Source organism: Mustela lutreola, chromosome 4 (assembly GCF_030435805.1).
Source record: "Mustela lutreola isolate mMusLut2 chromosome 4, mMusLut2.pri, whole genome shotgun sequence".
Classification (NCBI taxonomy): Eukaryota; Metazoa; Chordata; class Mammalia; order Carnivora; family Mustelidae; genus Mustela; species Mustela lutreola.
Genome location: NC_081293.1, coordinates 147,713,145 through 147,732,758, shown reverse-complemented (window position 1 = coordinate 147,732,758; position 19,614 = coordinate 147,713,145). Strand labels below are relative to the sequence as shown.

At 36.8% G+C, this 19,614-nt stretch overlaps 1 protein-coding gene and 1 long non-coding RNA gene across 4 annotated transcripts in view; one reads left to right on the top strand and one right to left on the bottom strand.

Annotated features, from left to right (window-relative positions):
* The window catches only part of ITGB8 (integrin subunit beta 8), an 82,846-nt gene that overhangs the window by 50,418 nt on the left and 12,814 nt on the right, over nt 1–19,614 (bottom strand). For all 3 annotated transcript variants that reach the window (XM_059171321.1, XM_059171320.1, XM_059171322.1), the window contains exon 2: nt 2,687–2,772. In XM_059171321.1, coding sequence (XP_059027304.1) covers nt 2,687–2,772 — 86 coding nt within the window. The remainder of the gene's footprint in view (nt 1–2,686; nt 2,773–19,614) is intronic.
* The window catches only part of LOC131829483 (uncharacterized), a 43,389-nt gene that overhangs the window by 15,827 nt on the left and 7,948 nt on the right, over nt 1–19,614 (top strand). The window lies entirely within an intron of this gene.

Below are 19,614 nucleotides of genomic sequence, written 5' to 3'. Positions count from 1 at the left end.
CAGTTGCATATGTGCCTAATGGTGGGTAAGCTTTCAAAATTAGCCATTCTACTCTTCCTCTTGATGATGTCAGGTCAGCCTGCAGGGAGTGGACAGCTCCTTCTGTTAATGAAGTGGCTAGTGGCTGAGTCCTAACACTGGTTCCTTACCCTTAGGTGGTGTTCTTAACACAGTCCTTTGGGTTTCCTAAACCTGAATGAGTTGCTCTGGAGTCTTAAGTTCTTTAAGTAATAACTCCCATTTCTTAAGCAATACCTGGGTCAAATGCTTCTCACATACTGTTTCATTTAATCCTCACTACAATGTGTCAGAGGTACAATTATTATTTCTGAGGGAAAACTGATGTTCAGAGTTGTTAGAGTAATATGTCCAAATTTATACAGTTAGAAATGGATGGCCTTGGAATTTGAATCCAAGGTGATCTCATTTCAGAGCCTGCTTTTTAAATACATGAATTAGATGCTTCTTTCCCCCTGCCATCTGTATTCTATCTCATGATGGTGTTTCTTGTGTTTGTTTTCTGGTTGATTATAAATATTTACTGCACACGCTCGCTTAGTCCGGGTTTTTTCTGGGGACCCAGGAGCACAGAGACCTTGGAAAGAGGGTGGGTGTCCCACGATCAGGTAGTCCTCCAGCCGCTGCATTATGGACTGGCGGGCCTGGGGGCTGCACCGAGGGTCCTGCTGAGCTTTGGGGAAACCTGCACTACCTAGAAGGCTATTTTGCAACATGAACAGCCAACAAATTTCCAAATGTTTCCTGAGATCCTCTTCTGAAGCATTTGACCAAAGCAGACACAGGTTTGCCTCTTCTGCTTTGGCAGCCACACACACCATTTCCCCTTGGGTTACCTCCTTCCATTTGGCCACCAGTTTCTCTGAATACTCAAAATCCTTTCCCTTGTGGCAGGACTGACATTTGCTATATCTGTAACTGTGCCTCTCCAAATTTTCTGTGCCAGCAGCAGTTATCAGATAAAGGAGTCCCTCTGGAACTTGGCATTATGTATGCCTGGGATGTTAACATTTGGCTGACAACTGGCTGTCTTAACCACCTGAGTCCCTCTAAACTATACTGACCAAAATTCTCAGCAGCACACCAAGTTGATGTAAGCTTCATGGCTCTAAGGATCTTCCTTAGTAAAAATCTAAAATAGAATATTGGCCTAGGGTCAGGAAATGTCAAGCCATGGAACATTCTTGACAAGAAGACCTAGAAGTCAATGCCAAACTCACGGTTAGAGAGATGAGGAAAGGGAGGCTCAGAGAATAGAGTGAATTCTATCTGGTCATTTGTCTCATCAGAGGTGATAGGATAGAAACTAGAAACTCTGGAATTGTCCTCTCTCTGACATTGCTTGATTCTATGAGTTCTGGTGAAGCACTGCCTAGTTTTAAGTGACATCTCAAATTTTCTTACTGGTAAAGCCTAGAGTATATTCAAGAAGGCTTTGGTTTGTCAGTAGGAGGAACACTTACTTTCAGATATGGCCACTATTTTCTGGACTCCTCCCCTGCCTCTTTCCTGACTTGCTTTAGAAGAAAGTAATGTCCATAATCCTTTGCTACTTTTCAGCTTTCTTTTTCCTCTTGGGAGATACATAGAGCAAGCAGTAACAGGAGAGGTTGGAAAGATGATGGTAGGTGCAGTTTGTGAACACAATCACAGGAAGCAAAAGCTAGAGATTTCTTTTCATGTCAAGCAAAAGGCCATTAAAGATCTATTTGTTCCAATTCACAAGAGCTATGTAAACAAACATAAAATTACCTATATAATTTCACAAAAGAACTCCCAGATTAGTAGATGGCTTCTTCATTACAACTTATTATATAAGATAGTTCTGACCAAAGGTCATCAACAAAAGAAAAAATTAACAAAACAATTTCACAGCCAAGAAAGAAAGAATGCATTGTAATTTTTTTACTAAGAAGTTTGTTATTGGGGTATGTTTCTCTTATTAGAATATAAAAACACTAATTTTGAACAATAAACAACTTCGAATTATTCTTCATTCCACAGAATTTAAATGTACACAGTATTGCATGAATAAGGTCACAGGTCAAAGGAAGAACATCCCATTTTTCATAAGTAACTGGCAAATTGATGGACATTGTTATGAAATGGAGTAAATAACTTATCTCTAAGTATTTCAAGTAAAAACAAATGAAAGAGACCAATAAACTAACTTGCTTTTCTTTAATAAGCATGTACAAGACTATGATCCAACTTGGATATATAACCTATTGCCCCAAGCTGCAGCAAGAATTTCACACAAAGCCTACTGACCTATCAAAAGTCACTTTCTGTGTTTGCCAATTCTCTCTATAGAACAGATGGAAAACATAAAATGGTTTGCACTTCATTTCAAAATTACTATAATTTTCCTAATGAAAAGGTTATACTTTATATTAAGCCAGATATTTCCAAGCATAAAACCAAATAAAATTTTCCTGATGCTCAGCAGTATCTTTCTTTTTCCTGATGCACCTTCAAGGCATAAAATACTAGGACAATGAAATCCTGCCTAGAGAGGTCAACCATGAGGAACAGAGAAAATAGCAAAAAAGAAAAAAGGCAAGAAAAAAGAAGGGAAGGGAGACAAGGAAAGAAGGAAGGAAGGGAGGGAGGAGGAAGGAAGGAACGAAGGAAAAGAAAGAAGAAAACAAGAAAGAAAATGGCGCACCTCTTGAGCACACCATCCACATTCCGGACCCAGCGCGAGGCACTTGGTGCAGGACACTGCATTTGAAGATGCACATCTATTGTCTTCTGTAATGGAGGACAAAATGAGGTGTTACTCTCATATTGGGAAGTATATACAATTCTAGACCAAAATGCATTTTGAAAGCTGAAGCAAGTTGACCAATAGTTTTAAGTACACTACATTAAAAAATATATAATTTCTGGGGCGCCTGGGTGGCTCAATGGGTTAAAGCGTCTGCCTTCGGCTCAGGTCATGATCTCAGGGTCCTGGGATTGAGCCCTGCAACTGGCTCTCTGCTCAGCGGGGACCCTGTTTCCTCCTCTCTTTCTGGCTGCCTCTCTGCCTATTTGTGATCTCTATCTGTCAAATAAATAAATAAAATCGTAAAAAAAATAAAAATTAAAAAAAATATATATATATAATTTATTTGGGATGAGGTAAGGTTAACTGCATTGTAATTAACAGATATAATATTTCCTGAGTAGTTATTATTTGGTTTTATAAGGCTGGGGCAAAGGAGGGTGATGAAAATGTGATATTAGTTAGGTTTGGGGTTTGGCTTGAATTCTACTACAAGAGTAAAAGACACTCCACATTTCTTAGTATGCTAAAGCTTCATTGTATTTCATATTATCTGAACTAATAAGGCATTTTTGGATCTAGAATTTTTACTATAAAAATAGTCATATACAGACCTCAATCTGAACATTTCAATCCATGTTGGGTCACAGTGAATGAACTTTTTGAAAAATGATCTTGATATCTTGAGAAATGATGACATATAATCAACTCAGGAACTCTGATTGTCTTACTATTGATTATTTTGACTTCATGGGTACCAGAACCAAATATAATAGCGTGGTTCAACATTTTAGACATAAAGTAGTTAAAATGGATAAATTGTTTTAGTTTACCCAATTTAAGATCACTTTAAGATCATGACCAGTTCACTTTCCCATACATTCCCACACTTAGCTGGACATTTTAGTAACATAACTGTGCCTGGAAACTACTTACCTTTATCTCTAGTCACGAACTACTTATATCATTATGAAGAGACTCATCGTTATGAACTTAAACACATAAAATGCTGTAAGAATGAGTCATAAATTATTTTATCATGAGTTTTTAGTAGAATAATCACATACTTCTACAGTCCATCCTCTACTATGAAATATCACAAGGACACTGGAAATGAAGCATTCTGTTCATCTCACTCACAGGCATACAGTGAATAACAAGCATTCTAGCTGTAAGTAGGTCACAGTCCAGGTGAGGAGATAACTATATAAGCCAACAACAAAATACAGTAAGATAAGCACAAGAGAGATATCACCAAGGCACTATGGGAACACAGTCAGTGACTTCACTGCTTTAGAAGGAAGGGCAGAACTCTGGTTTCTCTTTAGATCGCATAAATCTTTCTCTTGTTCTAGAAGGAAGGGCAGGGGTGTGGGAAGAGGGTATGTTTTGAGGATGATCCCTAGAGGCCATGAGATCTAGTATATCTCTTTGCCATTTCATTTCGTTTCTTCTAATCTGTATTTATCTTTCAAAAAATGTAATGAAAGATGCATGAAAGGACTGTGTGTGTGTGTGTGTGTGTGTGTGTGTGTGTACAATCACACAGAGACATGGTGGTTTGAAAGGGGATCAAGGCCACAAAATCTCTTGCTGTCCCCATCCAATCAGTTCTTTTTTTTTTTTTTTTCCTCTTTCAACTTCAACGTTCACACAGTTAAAACAGCTGTGACCTAAAGGCAGCATGGGGTGGGCTTTGGCAGTGGGAAGAGAGAACGAGGAACTGCAGGAGAGTAAGTACAGCAGAAAGGTACTACTTGGGGTAGTAGTGAGCACCCTTCTCTGTATATCCTCAGACAACCAACAAGTTAAGCCCAAACCACCCCTCCTTAACTCTTCTCTTTAAATTTTTTTTTTAAATTTTATTTCTTCAGTGTTCCAAGATTCATTGTTTATGCACCACCCCCACTGCTCCATACATTATGTGCCCACCTTAATACCCACCACCAGGGTCACCCATTCCCTCCGCCTCCCCCAAAACCCTGTTTGTTTCTCAGAGTCCACGGTCTCTCATGCTTTGTCTCCCCCTCCAATTTACCCCAATTCTCCTTAACTCTTAATGGCTTTTCTATTCTCTCTCTGTGTCCCCTTGCAGCCTTTGTCCTTGGTTTTATATCAACTTTAATAAACATGATCTACACTTCTTTACTGATTTGTCCAGACCTGGTCTAGACTTCCAAGGACAAAAAATAACTACTGTTTTGGGCAGCTTTTACTACTAGTATGGCCACCTGTCTATGAAGACTTCATAAGTTAAAATCCTTCTATCTGGCTTAGCCTGCCAAACTATAAAAAGGTGCTTATTTCTAAAATATTTAGAAGAGAGAATGAAATTTTTAGTTTTGTTTTCAGAAAGAAATCAAGCACATTTGCAGACCTAACTTGGCCTTTACCAACTCTTAAACTTGACCTGACTGAAACGTGGAAGTAAGTCTGTTTCAGTTCAGACTTGACTCACTCTTTCACTCCGTAGGTAGGACACTGGCACTGGCAGTTAAGATTGCACTGTCTTGGAAGGGAAGCTGCTGCTTCTATGACTGTGGTCTTTGTTTCTCATAGTTGTCTGACTGTGTCCTAAGCTAACCCAGATTCAAGGTCAGGTCAGTCTCCTACTTCCAAGACACAAGTGGTAAATAACGAGTTTACAAGCAAAAATCTTTCTTTATAGCCTGCTTTCTGACCATTTGTTTTAAAAAGTTCCACTGCCAACTTCTGTTCTCAAACTTCAGACACCTAAGAATGATGACCAAGAGGGATAGAAATTTTGGTTGTGTCAATATGTCCCAGGTTCCAGGGTTGACATTTCTCAGTCTACATAATTATAGGAAAAATGATCCCATAAATGGATATGGAGGAGGCAGACCTTATGATTCTGCAGAACTGGAGGAAGGCCATAAATTGAACTCCATGGGAATAGTGTCAAATGTTACTGCTGGAGAGTGTCATGGTTAGACTTTACAGAAGACAAACCAGATACACTTTGGTAAGCAGAATCTTAAAGGTTTTTCTTTTTAATTTTAAATACACACTAAGTAAATACCTAAAGTGCACATATCACACCAATAAGAACAGTTCTCTACACTGAATGGTCATGCTACTATGGAGACGATTAGTTAATATGTGCTAAAGGGATGTGTGTGTGTGTGTGTGTGTGTGTGTGTATCTGTCCCTCTGTCAGATCATCCTGTGTAAATAGAAATCTTTATATTGAACACACATTAATTAGTGCATGAATGTGGTTTACAGACCAGACATGGGCAGTTTGTCATCAGCCTCTAGATTGACTCTGTTCATTGGCTGCCCCATCCCTGATGCAATATTATAGGAGGCTGCTTTCCTGTGGTGCTTTCCTAGCAGCCTTCAGCACTGACCCTGCATTAGAAGCAGTGCCCAAGTGTTTCTTTGTGCCACTCTGTGTGAGTGGTAGCTACTTGTCCAGCTGTTTAGTGGTATGGCATTGCACTATATTCTTTATGTTCTAGCATTGTGTGTTTATCAAGGATACTTTTTTGTGGATCTTAATGGAAATTAGGAAAGACAATGGAAGCAGAATCATATTTTAAACGGTATATCTTCAGAACTCTCTTTTGTTCTCATTTGCTTTAGTTCTAACTGCCTCACAAATCCCATGTCATTAAAAAATGTGCTACCAAGACAAATTAGTAAAGGATTTAATGTTATATAAGTGTGTACATTCTGAAAAATTCTATTCCTTGATCTATGAGCATGGGCTGGGATTCTTACTTTTACTCCTGTTACAGCTGCAGGTAACAGAAATGATGAGGTAGCATTGCTAAATGGTTACTGGAAATAAAGTGCCAAATTTCCACAGCGCTGTTACTTAATAGCAATGTGTTCTTGGGCTGAGGTTCCATTTCTTCCAAGGTAACATAGGGATAACTAAACCTATATCAAAATATTGATATTAGCTGAAATGAGAGCAAGCATAAGCATGCCAAGCATAGTAGTTAGGATAGGGTAGACACTTAGCAAAGGGACTACTGTAACTTATTTATAATTAATATTATAATAATTTTTATGTGTATATGTACACACACATATACACACATCATATATATAGATCTAGCTCCAAAAAAAGGGAGAGGTGTTATGTGTCTTTAAATTTGTTGTAAATAGGATTAGTTGTATTTAAAATGAAAGTCCCTTGGATCATAAACGCAAAGTTTTAAAAATATAGCTAATATATAAAAATAACTATTAAATAAAAAGCTACTACTTTTATTTTGGTTATTTAAAAATGACTCTAAAAAGCCAATTTATTGAAATATACACACATCAGTTCAATCTGTGACAAATACAGTTCTGGCATGACTATAATTGATTACCGAAAATCTTACAACACCTTCATTTTGTTTCCATTTTTCAAAGTGCACCTTGACTGAATCTGAATATTTTTCTGATTATTTCCCAGAATTAAATGTTTCTGACGCATGTAAAATGACCTTTATAACAGTCTGTCATAAAGTATAATAAATATCTATCATCAACAGGATAAAGTAACACAAAAATCAGGAAACTGCTTATTTGTGATGTCATTTAAATATTCTTTGTTTTAGATGATCACTTATTCATATTATTTTGAGAACGCTTAATCTATAGAAAAAGTGAAAGAAAATGGACCAAAAAAACCCCAAAAACAAAAAAACAAAACTAAAAAAGGCCCTTAATAGCCCGTAGGATTCAACATTTAGATTGGGATCTTTCCACAAGTCAAGTGATCAGAGAAAGTGAAATTCTTGGAAACATTCCTAATGTTTTTCTGCTCTGAAGTCTACACTACAACATTTCAAATTTAAAGGATGCCCAAAGTTATCTGGAAGAAGGAGCAATTAAAACTGATAAAGATTGTGGTCCTTGATATTCAGAATCAATCGTTCTGGATTCTGTTAGGACTAGACACAGTGATTTGTGAAAAATGGAGAAATGCACTTTTTTAGAGTATCTTTTCCTTAATTGCATATACTATACATATTAAATTAAACTTGGATAATTATGTAAAGCCATTTTCTTAATAAAAAGATAGAAGTGAACACTGTTATAATGAATACATACTCACTTTGATAGCATTCAAAACCAGGCAAATTGAGCACAGACAGAATAAGTTTTAGAGTATAACTGGAGATTCCTTATTCTATGTGTATGTTGTGACCATGTAATTGTTACAGATATCTTCAAAATACATTACCTGATTACTGAAAGCTCTTTTTTGCACAGAAATTTACCATGCTATCGTTTGATGTAACAATAAAAATGAAGCAATAGATTAGTGTTCTAATCAATTGCTGTTACCTAGTTATTCCAAGTTTTGATTGAGGGCAGTTCTCTAAAGGCTCCTATAAATATATAGAGAGGGAAGAAAATGAGGCACAGGAAACAAAAGCGAAGTCAGTTAAATTTTAAGATAGATTATGTAAAGGGGCATGGGAGAAAAGGTAGAAGTATGGGAAGCTCTTTGGAAAAGGTAGATCAGAGTAGGGAAGTTCTGAAGAGCTAGAGATGTATTATGAGAAAGCTAGTGACTGAGGGCATATTGCAAAAACAGAGGGAGCAAGGAAATAATAGTACAACTATTTGTATTTTCCTTTTTATTCTGGTTCCCCCCTGCCACCACTTTGGACTTCATATAAACATAATAAACATTAAAAAACCACATTTTTTTATTAACGTTTTGCATTTGTTATTTTACTTAGCATTTAGGTTTTGGAAACATAATGTTACTGTTGAAATGAACAAAGAAGCAGATATTATTAAAAGAATTAAAATAGCTAAAATAATTTTTATGCAACAAGTGCATATTTCAACTGTGCTTATATACAATGAGTTGAAAAATTCACCTCAATATTTGTGGTTTGCTACTAAATTATACATACAGAAAATACTACTCTCTAGCAGCAACACCCAAGCTAGAGTATTTTTGTTTCCTTTGTCTTTCCCTTTATATTGTTTCAAACCTGTAACAAATAAGCATTCAGGCCATGGAAATGAAAATGAGTATCTCTATGGGAAAAAAAAAATTTTTGTCTAGTTTTGCCACTACTTGCACTTGAAAAAATATATACCCATATTTATGTTTGGCCAAAAACTGCTTGGAGTCCTTTCTTTTTTATCTTTTCTGTTAGCTGTTCTGATGATTAGGCTTGATAGTCTTAAAGTATATTTGGAGGAAAAGGCAGTGGTACAATAATGTTCAATATTTATGTAGAGACTCAGAAGAAAGGGTGAGGAAATGAAGACATTATAAGTTAAAAAAAAAAAAAAAAAAGTCTTAGCTCTCCAAAAGTAGAGCCTGAGATAGAGATTCTGAGTAGATTTGGCAACAAATCTACTGAGAAGAGAAGTAAGGTAAGATCAAGAAAGAAAGGGCGCAAAGATACTGTTGCAGTCAAACTCTGGTCTTAACCTGCCTGATTATCTACCCAGAACTTGGGAGTACAAATGATACCACAAAGTTGTCTCACTCTGTGGCAAAGTGGAAGTCTGGCTTTTATACTCTCCCATCAGTCATTGACTGAGGGCAGCACACAGAAGGCTGGGTGTTGGGGTGGCTTAAACTCTACACATTGGTCAGCAATGTGGCTACCTTTGTTGGAGGCCATTTTTCTGAGAATGTGGCAGCTGTGAGCCATTAACGGCTAGAACTCAGAGCAACTGGGGATGGCACACCAGCCCTATAAATGGATATCTAATTTAGTAGCAGCCATCTTGAGCACTGAATAGGGCTAAGCATGGAAGCCAATGCTAAGATTGGCAAAGGTAAAGAGGTCCTGGCCCCTCACAGTACCATGGAGTTGCTGCCTTCATTCTGGGTTGTCTTTCAGAACTATATCCTTTTTTCTTTTTCTTCTTTAAAAAAGTAATCTCCAAACCCAGTGTGGGGCTCAAACTTACAACCCCAAGTTCAAGAGCCCTGTGCTCTACCAACAGATCTAGCCAGGTGCCCCACTCAGATCTGTTTCTGATGTAAGAGGAAAATTCACCTGAGTTTTGAAAGATAATGAAAGAAAGACTTGAGCAGTATTAATGTAAATGCTTTTTTAGAAATGTTAAACCTAACATTACTTTACATGACATAGACCAGCCACTCTGAAGAGACACCCATTTTGTTTTTCCTTGGAAAAATAAGACTATGAGACTGTCAGTTCCTGGAAGGCAGGTGCTTATAAATATTTTTTTTCTATCCCTAGTATCCAAGTCTAGCATCTGGTATATTCTCAGTAAATGTGTGATGAACACATGATAGTCTAAGCTGAAGTTGACCTGGCAGTCTAATGTCTTAGGTTTTTATAGTTCTTGATAATCTACATTAAAAAAAAAATCTTCATTTCCAAAACCAATTTATTGTAAAAGATAATAAATATAATTATGCTTACTGGATGAACTCATATCTGGTTGAGTTCATATCTAGATGAATTCATCTTGATGTTTTCAAATGTGAAAAAAAACAACCCAACATATAATGATGATTTTCTTTACATTTGGTCTTCTGATGGTGTACAGTTCTGCTGATTTATTTTATAGCAAGGGTAATTTCTTTCTAAAGAACCCTGAATATGTGACGGGAATGATACTGAATTGAAACAGTACTTTCTAATGTACAATTATCAGATGCAGAACCACCAAATTCATTTGTTTTTTTATTGCCAAGATCTAAATCAAATTTCAATTCAGTAAATATTCTTTGCCCCTATAAGGTTGAGTAGTTTTTACTGAGCACAACTTCCTTATAATGCCAATGTTATGAAATAGCACTAATCTCTTCTTCTCATTAACCAGGTTTATTAGGTTTTTTATTATGTGTAATCTTTATGTTTCAGGGAAAAGTTACATAGATAAAATTCATGTGAGTTCAATAGGGTTTTATAAAGATTTTTGGAGAACAAAAGCGGGGGAAAGCCACTTTCAATGCTGGGCAGGTTAAGAAATGTTAAGGCAATGCTACACATTCCATCTGTCTGCCCCGCCCTATTTGGGGCAATCCCAACATGATTCAGAATTTAAAGTGGGCTGGGATGGCATAAAGCAAAACTCTAGTTCATGATGGAATTTACAAGAAGAACCATTGTAAAGCCACTGATGACACTCATTTGTGTTGAAATGGGCCATCACAAGAAGGCTGGTCTGGTGAGGTCATCGCAGCCTTTCATTGTGATTCATTTACACACGCTTTAGTTAATTTAGCTTTGAAAAAAATCTGGTAGGAGTATACAGTGGACGATTGTATAAATTATGCTCTACAGCAGAACACTTTTTAATTTGAAAGAGGGCACTATTAAGTACATCATATAGCGGTATAAATTCAAACTTCCCAGGCGAGCTGAGTTCTAAGGTTACTCTAAATGCACATTAGTTTGATGGTGTAGAACAAGAAATGAAAAAAATAAACAAGGCAGTCCATGCTAAGGTGATAGATAGGAAGTCAGGAGAAAGGGAATGACCTGAGTTAGTGATGAAGGAATCTATTCATGTGAAATTGGGCCTGACAAGTTTTGAAGGACAGGTACACTTCAGAAATGTTTGAAATTTGTGACTGTTTTTAGATTTATTATATGAACATATTTATGTTTATGATAGTTATATGTTATATATTTTGACATATATTCTTACATGTGGGAAGGAGATGAAAGATTACATAGAATACTTGTTTGCTTTCAAAAATGACTTTGCAGTTGATATGATTTTCTACACAGTGAAATTTCTCTTGGTGGCCCAAGTTGGTTTTCAATTATGTATAGCAAGAATTATTCCTGAAGATGATAAAATTCAGTTTTGCAGTTCCTCCCTTACCTGAGCACATCATTTTGTCTTCTGACACTTACTCATCTGAGGGAAATTTGTGAGGAAGTGAGAGAAACTTGGGAAGAAAGATGGGGTCAGAGCACAGCATCTCCCAGTATAGCCTTCCTTCTTTAGAATTAGAACTTCAACAAGGATCAAAATCTCAAGATTCAGGGAGGGCTCCAGAGGCCCCTCTGAGGCAAATTCTAGTTAAAGCTGCATTTGTCTAACTTGGAAAAGCAATATTAGTCATGTGCTTTGTGTCTTGTTTTAACTGGAACTTTTCCATACATTCCAACTGTCCTGTTTATGAGGCACACTCCCTTTTTATAAAAGCCAAAATATTCACCGGTTTCCCACTCTGTTCCTCTAAATAATGTTTTTAATCTAACATACGACAGTTCCAGGGGCTCTTCCTATTTTCCTCTCCAATTCTTGGCAGGTATGAATTTCCTTTCTCCCATTAAAAAAGAAAAAAAAAATTACATGGCTATTCACATCAAAACCTCAAATGTCATAGTCAAGGATATAAAAGAAATGCCCCAGGATAGTAGCAATGTATTTTCTACATTACCTTTTTTAAACCTGAAGTCACATTGCAGGTGTGTACTTGGATTGAAAAAACAAAGAAACACTTGATATTATAAAGAATTTTGTTTGTTTGTAAAAAAATTAATTAGGAACCCAAGTGAATTTTAGTTCATTTTGCATTTAGCTTTCCTGCAATTAGATTTCAAAGTCCAGAAAGGTATTTATATTTTCCTCTGCCACTTCAAAAAGCAAACCTATATATACAATAGGATAAATTAGGGAAAATAAAAAATAAATATTAAGTGATTACTCAGTTTTGGGTCCTCTACTGAGCACTTTATATGTATTATTTCATTGAAAGTTTAGAAAAATCCTATGAAGAAAGCATGCCCATCTGTAAAGATGAGGTAACTATAGCTAGAAATTACAGAGAACAAATTGGAACCCAGTTCTGATTATAGAGACTTTTCTCTTGAATAATGTCCTATATGGAATAGAGAATAACATAAAGACAATTATGCCAAAGTATGATTTAAAACTCTTGCCAATTAAACTATTATTAGTCCTTAAGTAATGACTCAATAATAATTCCCATATACCTTAAGATAATTCTTTCATACAGTAGTATGTCATTACTTTTCCTATTATCAGTCCTACTCTTGAGATGAGGATGTTAGGTTGCTCCAATAGGAGTTTTTTCTATCCCTAGTGCCAAAGATCTCCCTAAATACTACAGTGCCCTTTTCAAAATTCATTTTAATTCCATGTACAAGGAAACTTTGAGTTTTAACACCGAAGCTCCAGCCTGAACATCTCATTGAGTGCTGAGTGCCTAAATTAGATTGGTTGGCACTTTTTCAGCACAAGAGAGAACTTATCCTTTTACAACTGTGTTTCCCCAGCCTCTTGCCAGGGGACAGCTCTGGGCTGCATGCTAATTAGGCAGAAGCACTTGAAATGGTGTTTGCAATTGCTATTTCCATTTGTGAATTTCTAGTTCTGTCCAGGAAGCCAAATCTGGAACAGGGAAGCAGGCAACTTTTTCTTGTCCATAACTGCCTATTCTCTGACCTTGGCTTGATAATCTAACTTTTCTGGGGTTTTGCTTCCTGGCTGATGTGCTCTCAAGACACTTTAAAATACAGTCTGAGTTAAAAGAGCATGATTGGTGGAGAATATTTGCTTTATAGCATTGCATAGTTCTGTTAGTTTATGGAAATATCTTAAGATGCAATTTATAATATAGAAGATTTATTTTAAAAGTCTCTCCTCCCCCCAAACCTGTATATTAGGTACATCCAGTTGCCCACTGGTTGCCTGGTAATGCAGAATCATTCACTGTTTTGTTTTAACACTGTCAGCTTAGAGGCACAGCAAGGTTTTGAAGAGTAGAGATGTTCTTTATGCTGGTTGTAGCAGTAGTTCCACAGGCCTATACATCTGTCAGAACCCATTGATTGGAACTTTAGAGAGAAGCAGTTTGTCACTGTAAATTATATCAATACAGTTTAAAATTTGCTTTGTAAATTAACTTAGGTGGAGTATTTTTTATTCCAAAGATAATGAGTGCACAGTGAGGAAATTTATTTCTTTCCTGATAGTATATACAAAAATATTAAATTACTTTATGTGGTTTTTAAAAGGTAAACTAATGACACATCACATAAATCCTTTGACTTATAGATATTTACAGATTAGTTGGTGGGTAAGTAACTAAAGTCATTTATCGCTATACTCTATCTTATTTATACGACTTCCATTCAGATCAAGAGATAAGTTATTTTAAACCTCCTTAAAACAGATTTAGCTCAGTTGTTGGATTATAAAATTATTTTTCAAATTAAAAATTTTTTTTTATATTCTACCAGGAACTTCATACAAGCCTTCAGCCATATGAAAAATTGAGAGAAGTGTGTAATAATACCAAATGAAAGATTAAGTATCTTAGTAATTAATACTATTATTGCTGATAATACTAATACAAGTTAAAGTACACATTAATAATATATTTTATATTCTATTCTCTACAGTAAAGTTTCTTCTATCTTCAGTGCCAAAGAAGATCCAAATACTTAAGTGTTTTTTATGAAATTCATTTTACTTTTGGGTTCAGACAAAGAAAATTCTGAATTATAATGAAAAGATTTTCACCTGTCTTATAGGATATAAATTTAACCTTCTATAATACTTTAATTATCTTGCACTATTTCAAATAATAATTGTCCAGTTTAATTTTGTTGGGTAGAATTTGACTAGGTACTCCTTTATATAAACATATCAGTTGACAGTATTTTACCTCATTGCCTTTAGTGTGTACTTCCTAACAAGGATATTCTCTTATAAAACGACCAAAGAATTGGAGAATTCAGGACATTTAATAGTGATACTATATAATGAACTAAACTATAGTCTGTATTGTTCTATGAAGCTCTTGTTCCATATTCTCTATATGTTCCCCAAATGGTCCAGCTACTCCTCCTCCTTCATCAAAACTTAGCTTTATCACAGTTCATCTTTCTTTGAGCAAATCTTCAACCAATCCTTTAGTCTTGTCTTCATTCTCATTGACTCCCTACCTCCCTGTCTTTCGAAAGTATCAATTTCTAGTCTTTCAAAGTCCTAAGCTCTTATTTAATTTGACCCACCCCATCTTTGTTATTACTAGACACTTTCCTAATTTTACAATGTATTCATGCCCTTGCTTATGACTTTTGGGTTCATTTGATTCCATGTAATCATCCAAATCAGCCACAAATCTCACTGCCTCCACCTGAGGCAGAGCTATTAGCAATCCCTGGGGCCAAGGACTGTGGGTTTTCTGTGGAAATTCTTATGAGATATATTCTCATCAAGGGACACTGGATCATGAAATCATGAAAATGATATCTGACCTTTTTTTTTTTTTAAAAAAGATTTTATTTATTTACTTGAGATAGCATGAACGAGGTGGGGGAAATACAGAGGGAGAGGGAGAAGCAGGCTATCCACTGAGCAGGGAGTTTGATGCGGGGCTCTGTTTCAGGATCCTGGGATCATGACCTGAGCCAAAGACAGACACTTAACTGACTGAGTCACCCAGATCCCCCTGACGTCTGACTTTAAATAATTCCTATAAGTATATCTCTGCCCCATCAAGTCTATCATCTGATAATCTAGTCTATGACTGTTCCCAGACAGCATTGACCTCTGGCATCAATGCTATGCTGACCTCCAAGTAGCCAAGGGTCAGTCCTGGACACGTATATCAATACCATGTGCACCCTTACAGGGAGCCCTGGCCTCATTCTCCAGCCTTGCCATGCTGCCTTCAGGAAGAAGCAGGACATGCTCAGGAACCCACACCCCTCCCTTGCCCCATCATCATCCCATGAAATGTAACCAAACATTTTGTGGCTTTGGATTCTTCAAGAGGTATCTAGCATGCTACATCTCTGCATTGGAGACTGGTACTAATAACATTTAGTCCTTGTGTTTCCTTTAGAGGAAAGGCACTATGATTAGAGGTTAGACACTATGATTATATTACGTTGGCCCTCACCTTGAGGCGCTGGGTCTAGATGGTTATGGGTGAAACACTCATCAAAAGGGACTTTTTTTGTTTTTGTTTTTGTTTTTGTTTTCAACAGAAAGGGATTTTTTTTTTTTTTTAAGATTTCATTCATTAATCTGACACACCCAGAGAGAGACCATAAGTAGGCAGAGAGGCAGGCAGAGAGAGGGAGGGATGCAGGCTCCCAGCTGAGCAGAGAGCCCAATGTGGGGCTCGATCCCAGGACCCTGAGATCATGACCTGAGCTAAAGGCAGAGGCTTTACCCACTGAGCCACCCAGGTGCCCCCAAAAGGGACGTTTTTAACCAAATTCAGAATGCCTGAAACTTACTCTCTTCTTGAGGGTTTTTTTGTTTTGCTTTCCAGTGTTACTATCTTCCAAATGAATTCCCTTGGAACTTAAGCCTCATCCTCATCTATCATTTCTAGAGGGTTTTCTTTTGCAAATTACGTTCTGCTTGTTTTCAAGTCAATAAATTCAGTGGAAGTTCAGACCAATTGTACACAAACACAATAGAGCAACACCTTGGGAAGTAGGCTTTATACTATAAAAGAGCCCAGCTAGGTCATTTTTTTCTGCCAACAATACAGTTCTGCTACAGTGAGTTTTTTGTTTCCAACTAGAACAGCCAGTTCTACAGCAATTCCTACACACCCCGGAACTTTCTCACATTCTTTGCCCTACTGCTATCAATGAGTACCTTCCACACCAGGCATAGCCAGTCCAGCCTTCTAGCAAGCTGGCAATAAGGAAAGACATTTCCCAGTTTGTCATTCCTTAATGTACCTATTGTCAGCCTAATCTTGTAGAATTTTGAATTTTTCTTTTAATTATTTTCTTTGTACAACATCATAATATTCTAAATCTACTCTGGAGCATAGTGGTAATCCTTCATTCCATAAGGAAGAAGATTTCCACCCAGCTCCTTTCTCTACCCAGTATCTGTCACAGTTACTAGGGAATTAAACTAACTATATGCTCTCCACTGAAATCAGGAAAAAATACTTGTATCTGGGAAAACATTTGTACTTCAATTCAGAGGACAGGACCCTGATACCATATGTATATGTGTAACAAACAGTATCTGAACAGTGGCTGCACTTTACTGTTGGCATATCTTGAAATATCAACTATCATAAAAGGAAGTTGGGTCCCAAACCATGCAAAACATCAAACATCCCTGGCCAAACAACATGGCCCACTTCACATACCTAGTAAGACATATTTGGTACATTTATTTCTTCAGAGCTGACATTTCTTCTCTTTTATCTTCCTGCCTTCATTACCAGACTTTCCCTATACTTCTAAACTTGGTCTTTCCCATCGACTTTGGCTTGAACTAGCCTTTGGCAGGTACTTTTCCTTTCTCCATACAACCCAGGGACTATGATTTTGAGAGGCAGTTTTCAAAAATCAAACTGCACCAGTGCTGACCTAGAATAGCAACAGACTCTGTTTTTGACAATAGTATTTGTTGATTAAAACAAAACAAAGTAAAACAAAATAATAAAAACACCTGGGAAAGAGAGATAACACATCTCCAAAACCACTATAGTAATGATGGTTGGCTGATTGATAAGGTTATCATGGAAGGCCACTTCTTAAAATCTTTTTTTTTTTTTTTTTATTTGACAGACAGAGATCACAAGTAGGCAGAGAGGCAGACAGAGAAAGAGAGGGAAGCAGACTCCCTGCCGAGCAGAGAGCCCAATGTGGGACTAGATCCCAGGACCCTGAGATCATGACCTTAGCTGAAGGCAGCAGCTTAACCCCCTGAGCCACCCAGGCACCCCCACTTTTTAAAATCTTGTTTGTTGCTCTAAAATATGAACATTTATGAACTTTGAATAACAACCACTCAAAAGCACTTTTAGAAGTCATCTTGAGTATATATACAATAAGACCACTATAATTTAACATGGCAATTCTAATTTAATTATCTTATCCTTATTTCCTAAACTAATTTTAGTTGGGAACTTTTAAAAAATTGGGAAGGTAATTTTATTTACTTATTTATTTTTAAAGATTTTATTTATTTATTTGTCAGAGAGAGAGTACAAGCAGGGGGAGTGGCAGGCAGAGGGAGAAGCAGAAGCAGCTTCCTGTTGAGCAAGAAGCCCGATGTGGGACTTGTGGGTCTTGTGGGACTTGTGGCGCTCTATCCCAGGACCCTGGGATCATGACCTGAGCCAAAGGCAGATGCTTAACCAACTGAACAACCCAGGCATCCTGAGAAGGTAATTTTAATAAGCCTGTTTAATATTAGTAGTTTCCTCAAATGATTGATCCCAGCCAGTACTTTTGTTGAAAGATAGGAATGTTTTAATTAACTTATAAAATCCCAATGGAAACCATTTTGACTTCCATTATTTTTCTTTGATACAGAAACTACACTAATTTACTTACTCTGAAAACAGAAAGAAGGCCACATTAAGATTGATTTTTAAGGAGAAAAATAGGACTTTAATCCATGAAAGCAGTATGGAAATGTTTATTTTACCTATTCATTCACTTATAGATATTAAATATATGCCAGCTGAATAATTCAGCCAAATTTAGCTAATTCATGTAAGTAAAATTTTCCTTTCTGTGACATTTTAAATTAATAAGGGGAAATAAAAAAGAAAAACTAAATTAAAAATATGCATACACTAGACCCTTACTGTAACTCACTTTGCAAGAAAATAGGATTCAGTGTAATCTGTTCACATCTTAGAGTTTACCAAAAGGCATTTAGTTACTGACAAATAAAAACATCTTGACATAGGGTGGTTTTTCTTATGCAATAAACACTGGTGTTTTCATTGTTTGTCACTCTCCCTAGAGTAATATATAAATTACTATACAAGTCTGTCCTTAACTTTTTTAGGGCCAAAGCAAGAGTGAAAATGGTGATGGGACTAACAGGACTAAATATTTAACAGTTAAAACCCTAACTAAGAAATCGTTAAATATGGGGCATCTGGATGGTGCAGCCGGTTAAGCGTCTGCCTTCAGCTGGGGTCATGATCCCAGGGTCCTGGGATAGAACCCTGCATCAGGATCCCTGCTTGGCAGGAAGCCTGCTTCTCCCTCTCCCACTCCCCGTGCTTGTGTTCCCTCTCTCACTATGTCTCTCTTTGTCAAATAAATAAATAAAATCTTTGGGGAAAAAAAGAATCATTAAAATAAGTTATATTTTATCTTGATAAATATACACTGATTTTATATTAAAGCCACATTGAATTTAGAATTTCAGACTCTTTAGATTTCTGTTTGGCAACTTGGCAGTGTGTAAAACCCCTCCAGCCCTTGATCTGCTCTTCTTCTCTCTTACTTCTAGTTTTATTCTGCATTGCAAGTAGCCTATCACTGGCCAGCATGGACACTCCAGTGTGCATTTCTAAGCTCTGTTTACTTCCCCTCTCTTGGGAGTTTGGCAGACAGGTGGCACAGTCTACCCACAAGGTGGCCTTGAAAGTAATTCAGGACTGTTTGGGCAGAGAATCCTGGAGATGATCTAGTAGGGCACTGAAGCCGGAAGAGTCCTATAGCATGGATAACCTAACTGTGGGGAGGGCCAGAGGAGGGACTCTTCTTACCCCTGGAAGATAGTCTGTAATGATTGAGGGTATGGAGTCATATTACTTACTAGCAAAGAGATCTTGAAGAAGTTATTCAATATTTCTTTAATTAGTCTGCTTGACTATAAAATGGGAATTATCAAAGCCTATGTCTCAGAGGGTTGTGGGCATTAAAGGATATATTTTTACCCTATATACAGAGAAGGGTACCCGGCATACAGCAAATACTTCACAACTGCTCACTATTGCTATTCTTTTACCTCCAGAACCCAGAACTGTGCTTGACACAAAGCTATAGATGTATTAAGAAAATCTGAATGGTTAAATGGATTAGAACAGTCTGTCTTCAATACCATTTTTAGTATTTGGTAAATGACTATAAAGT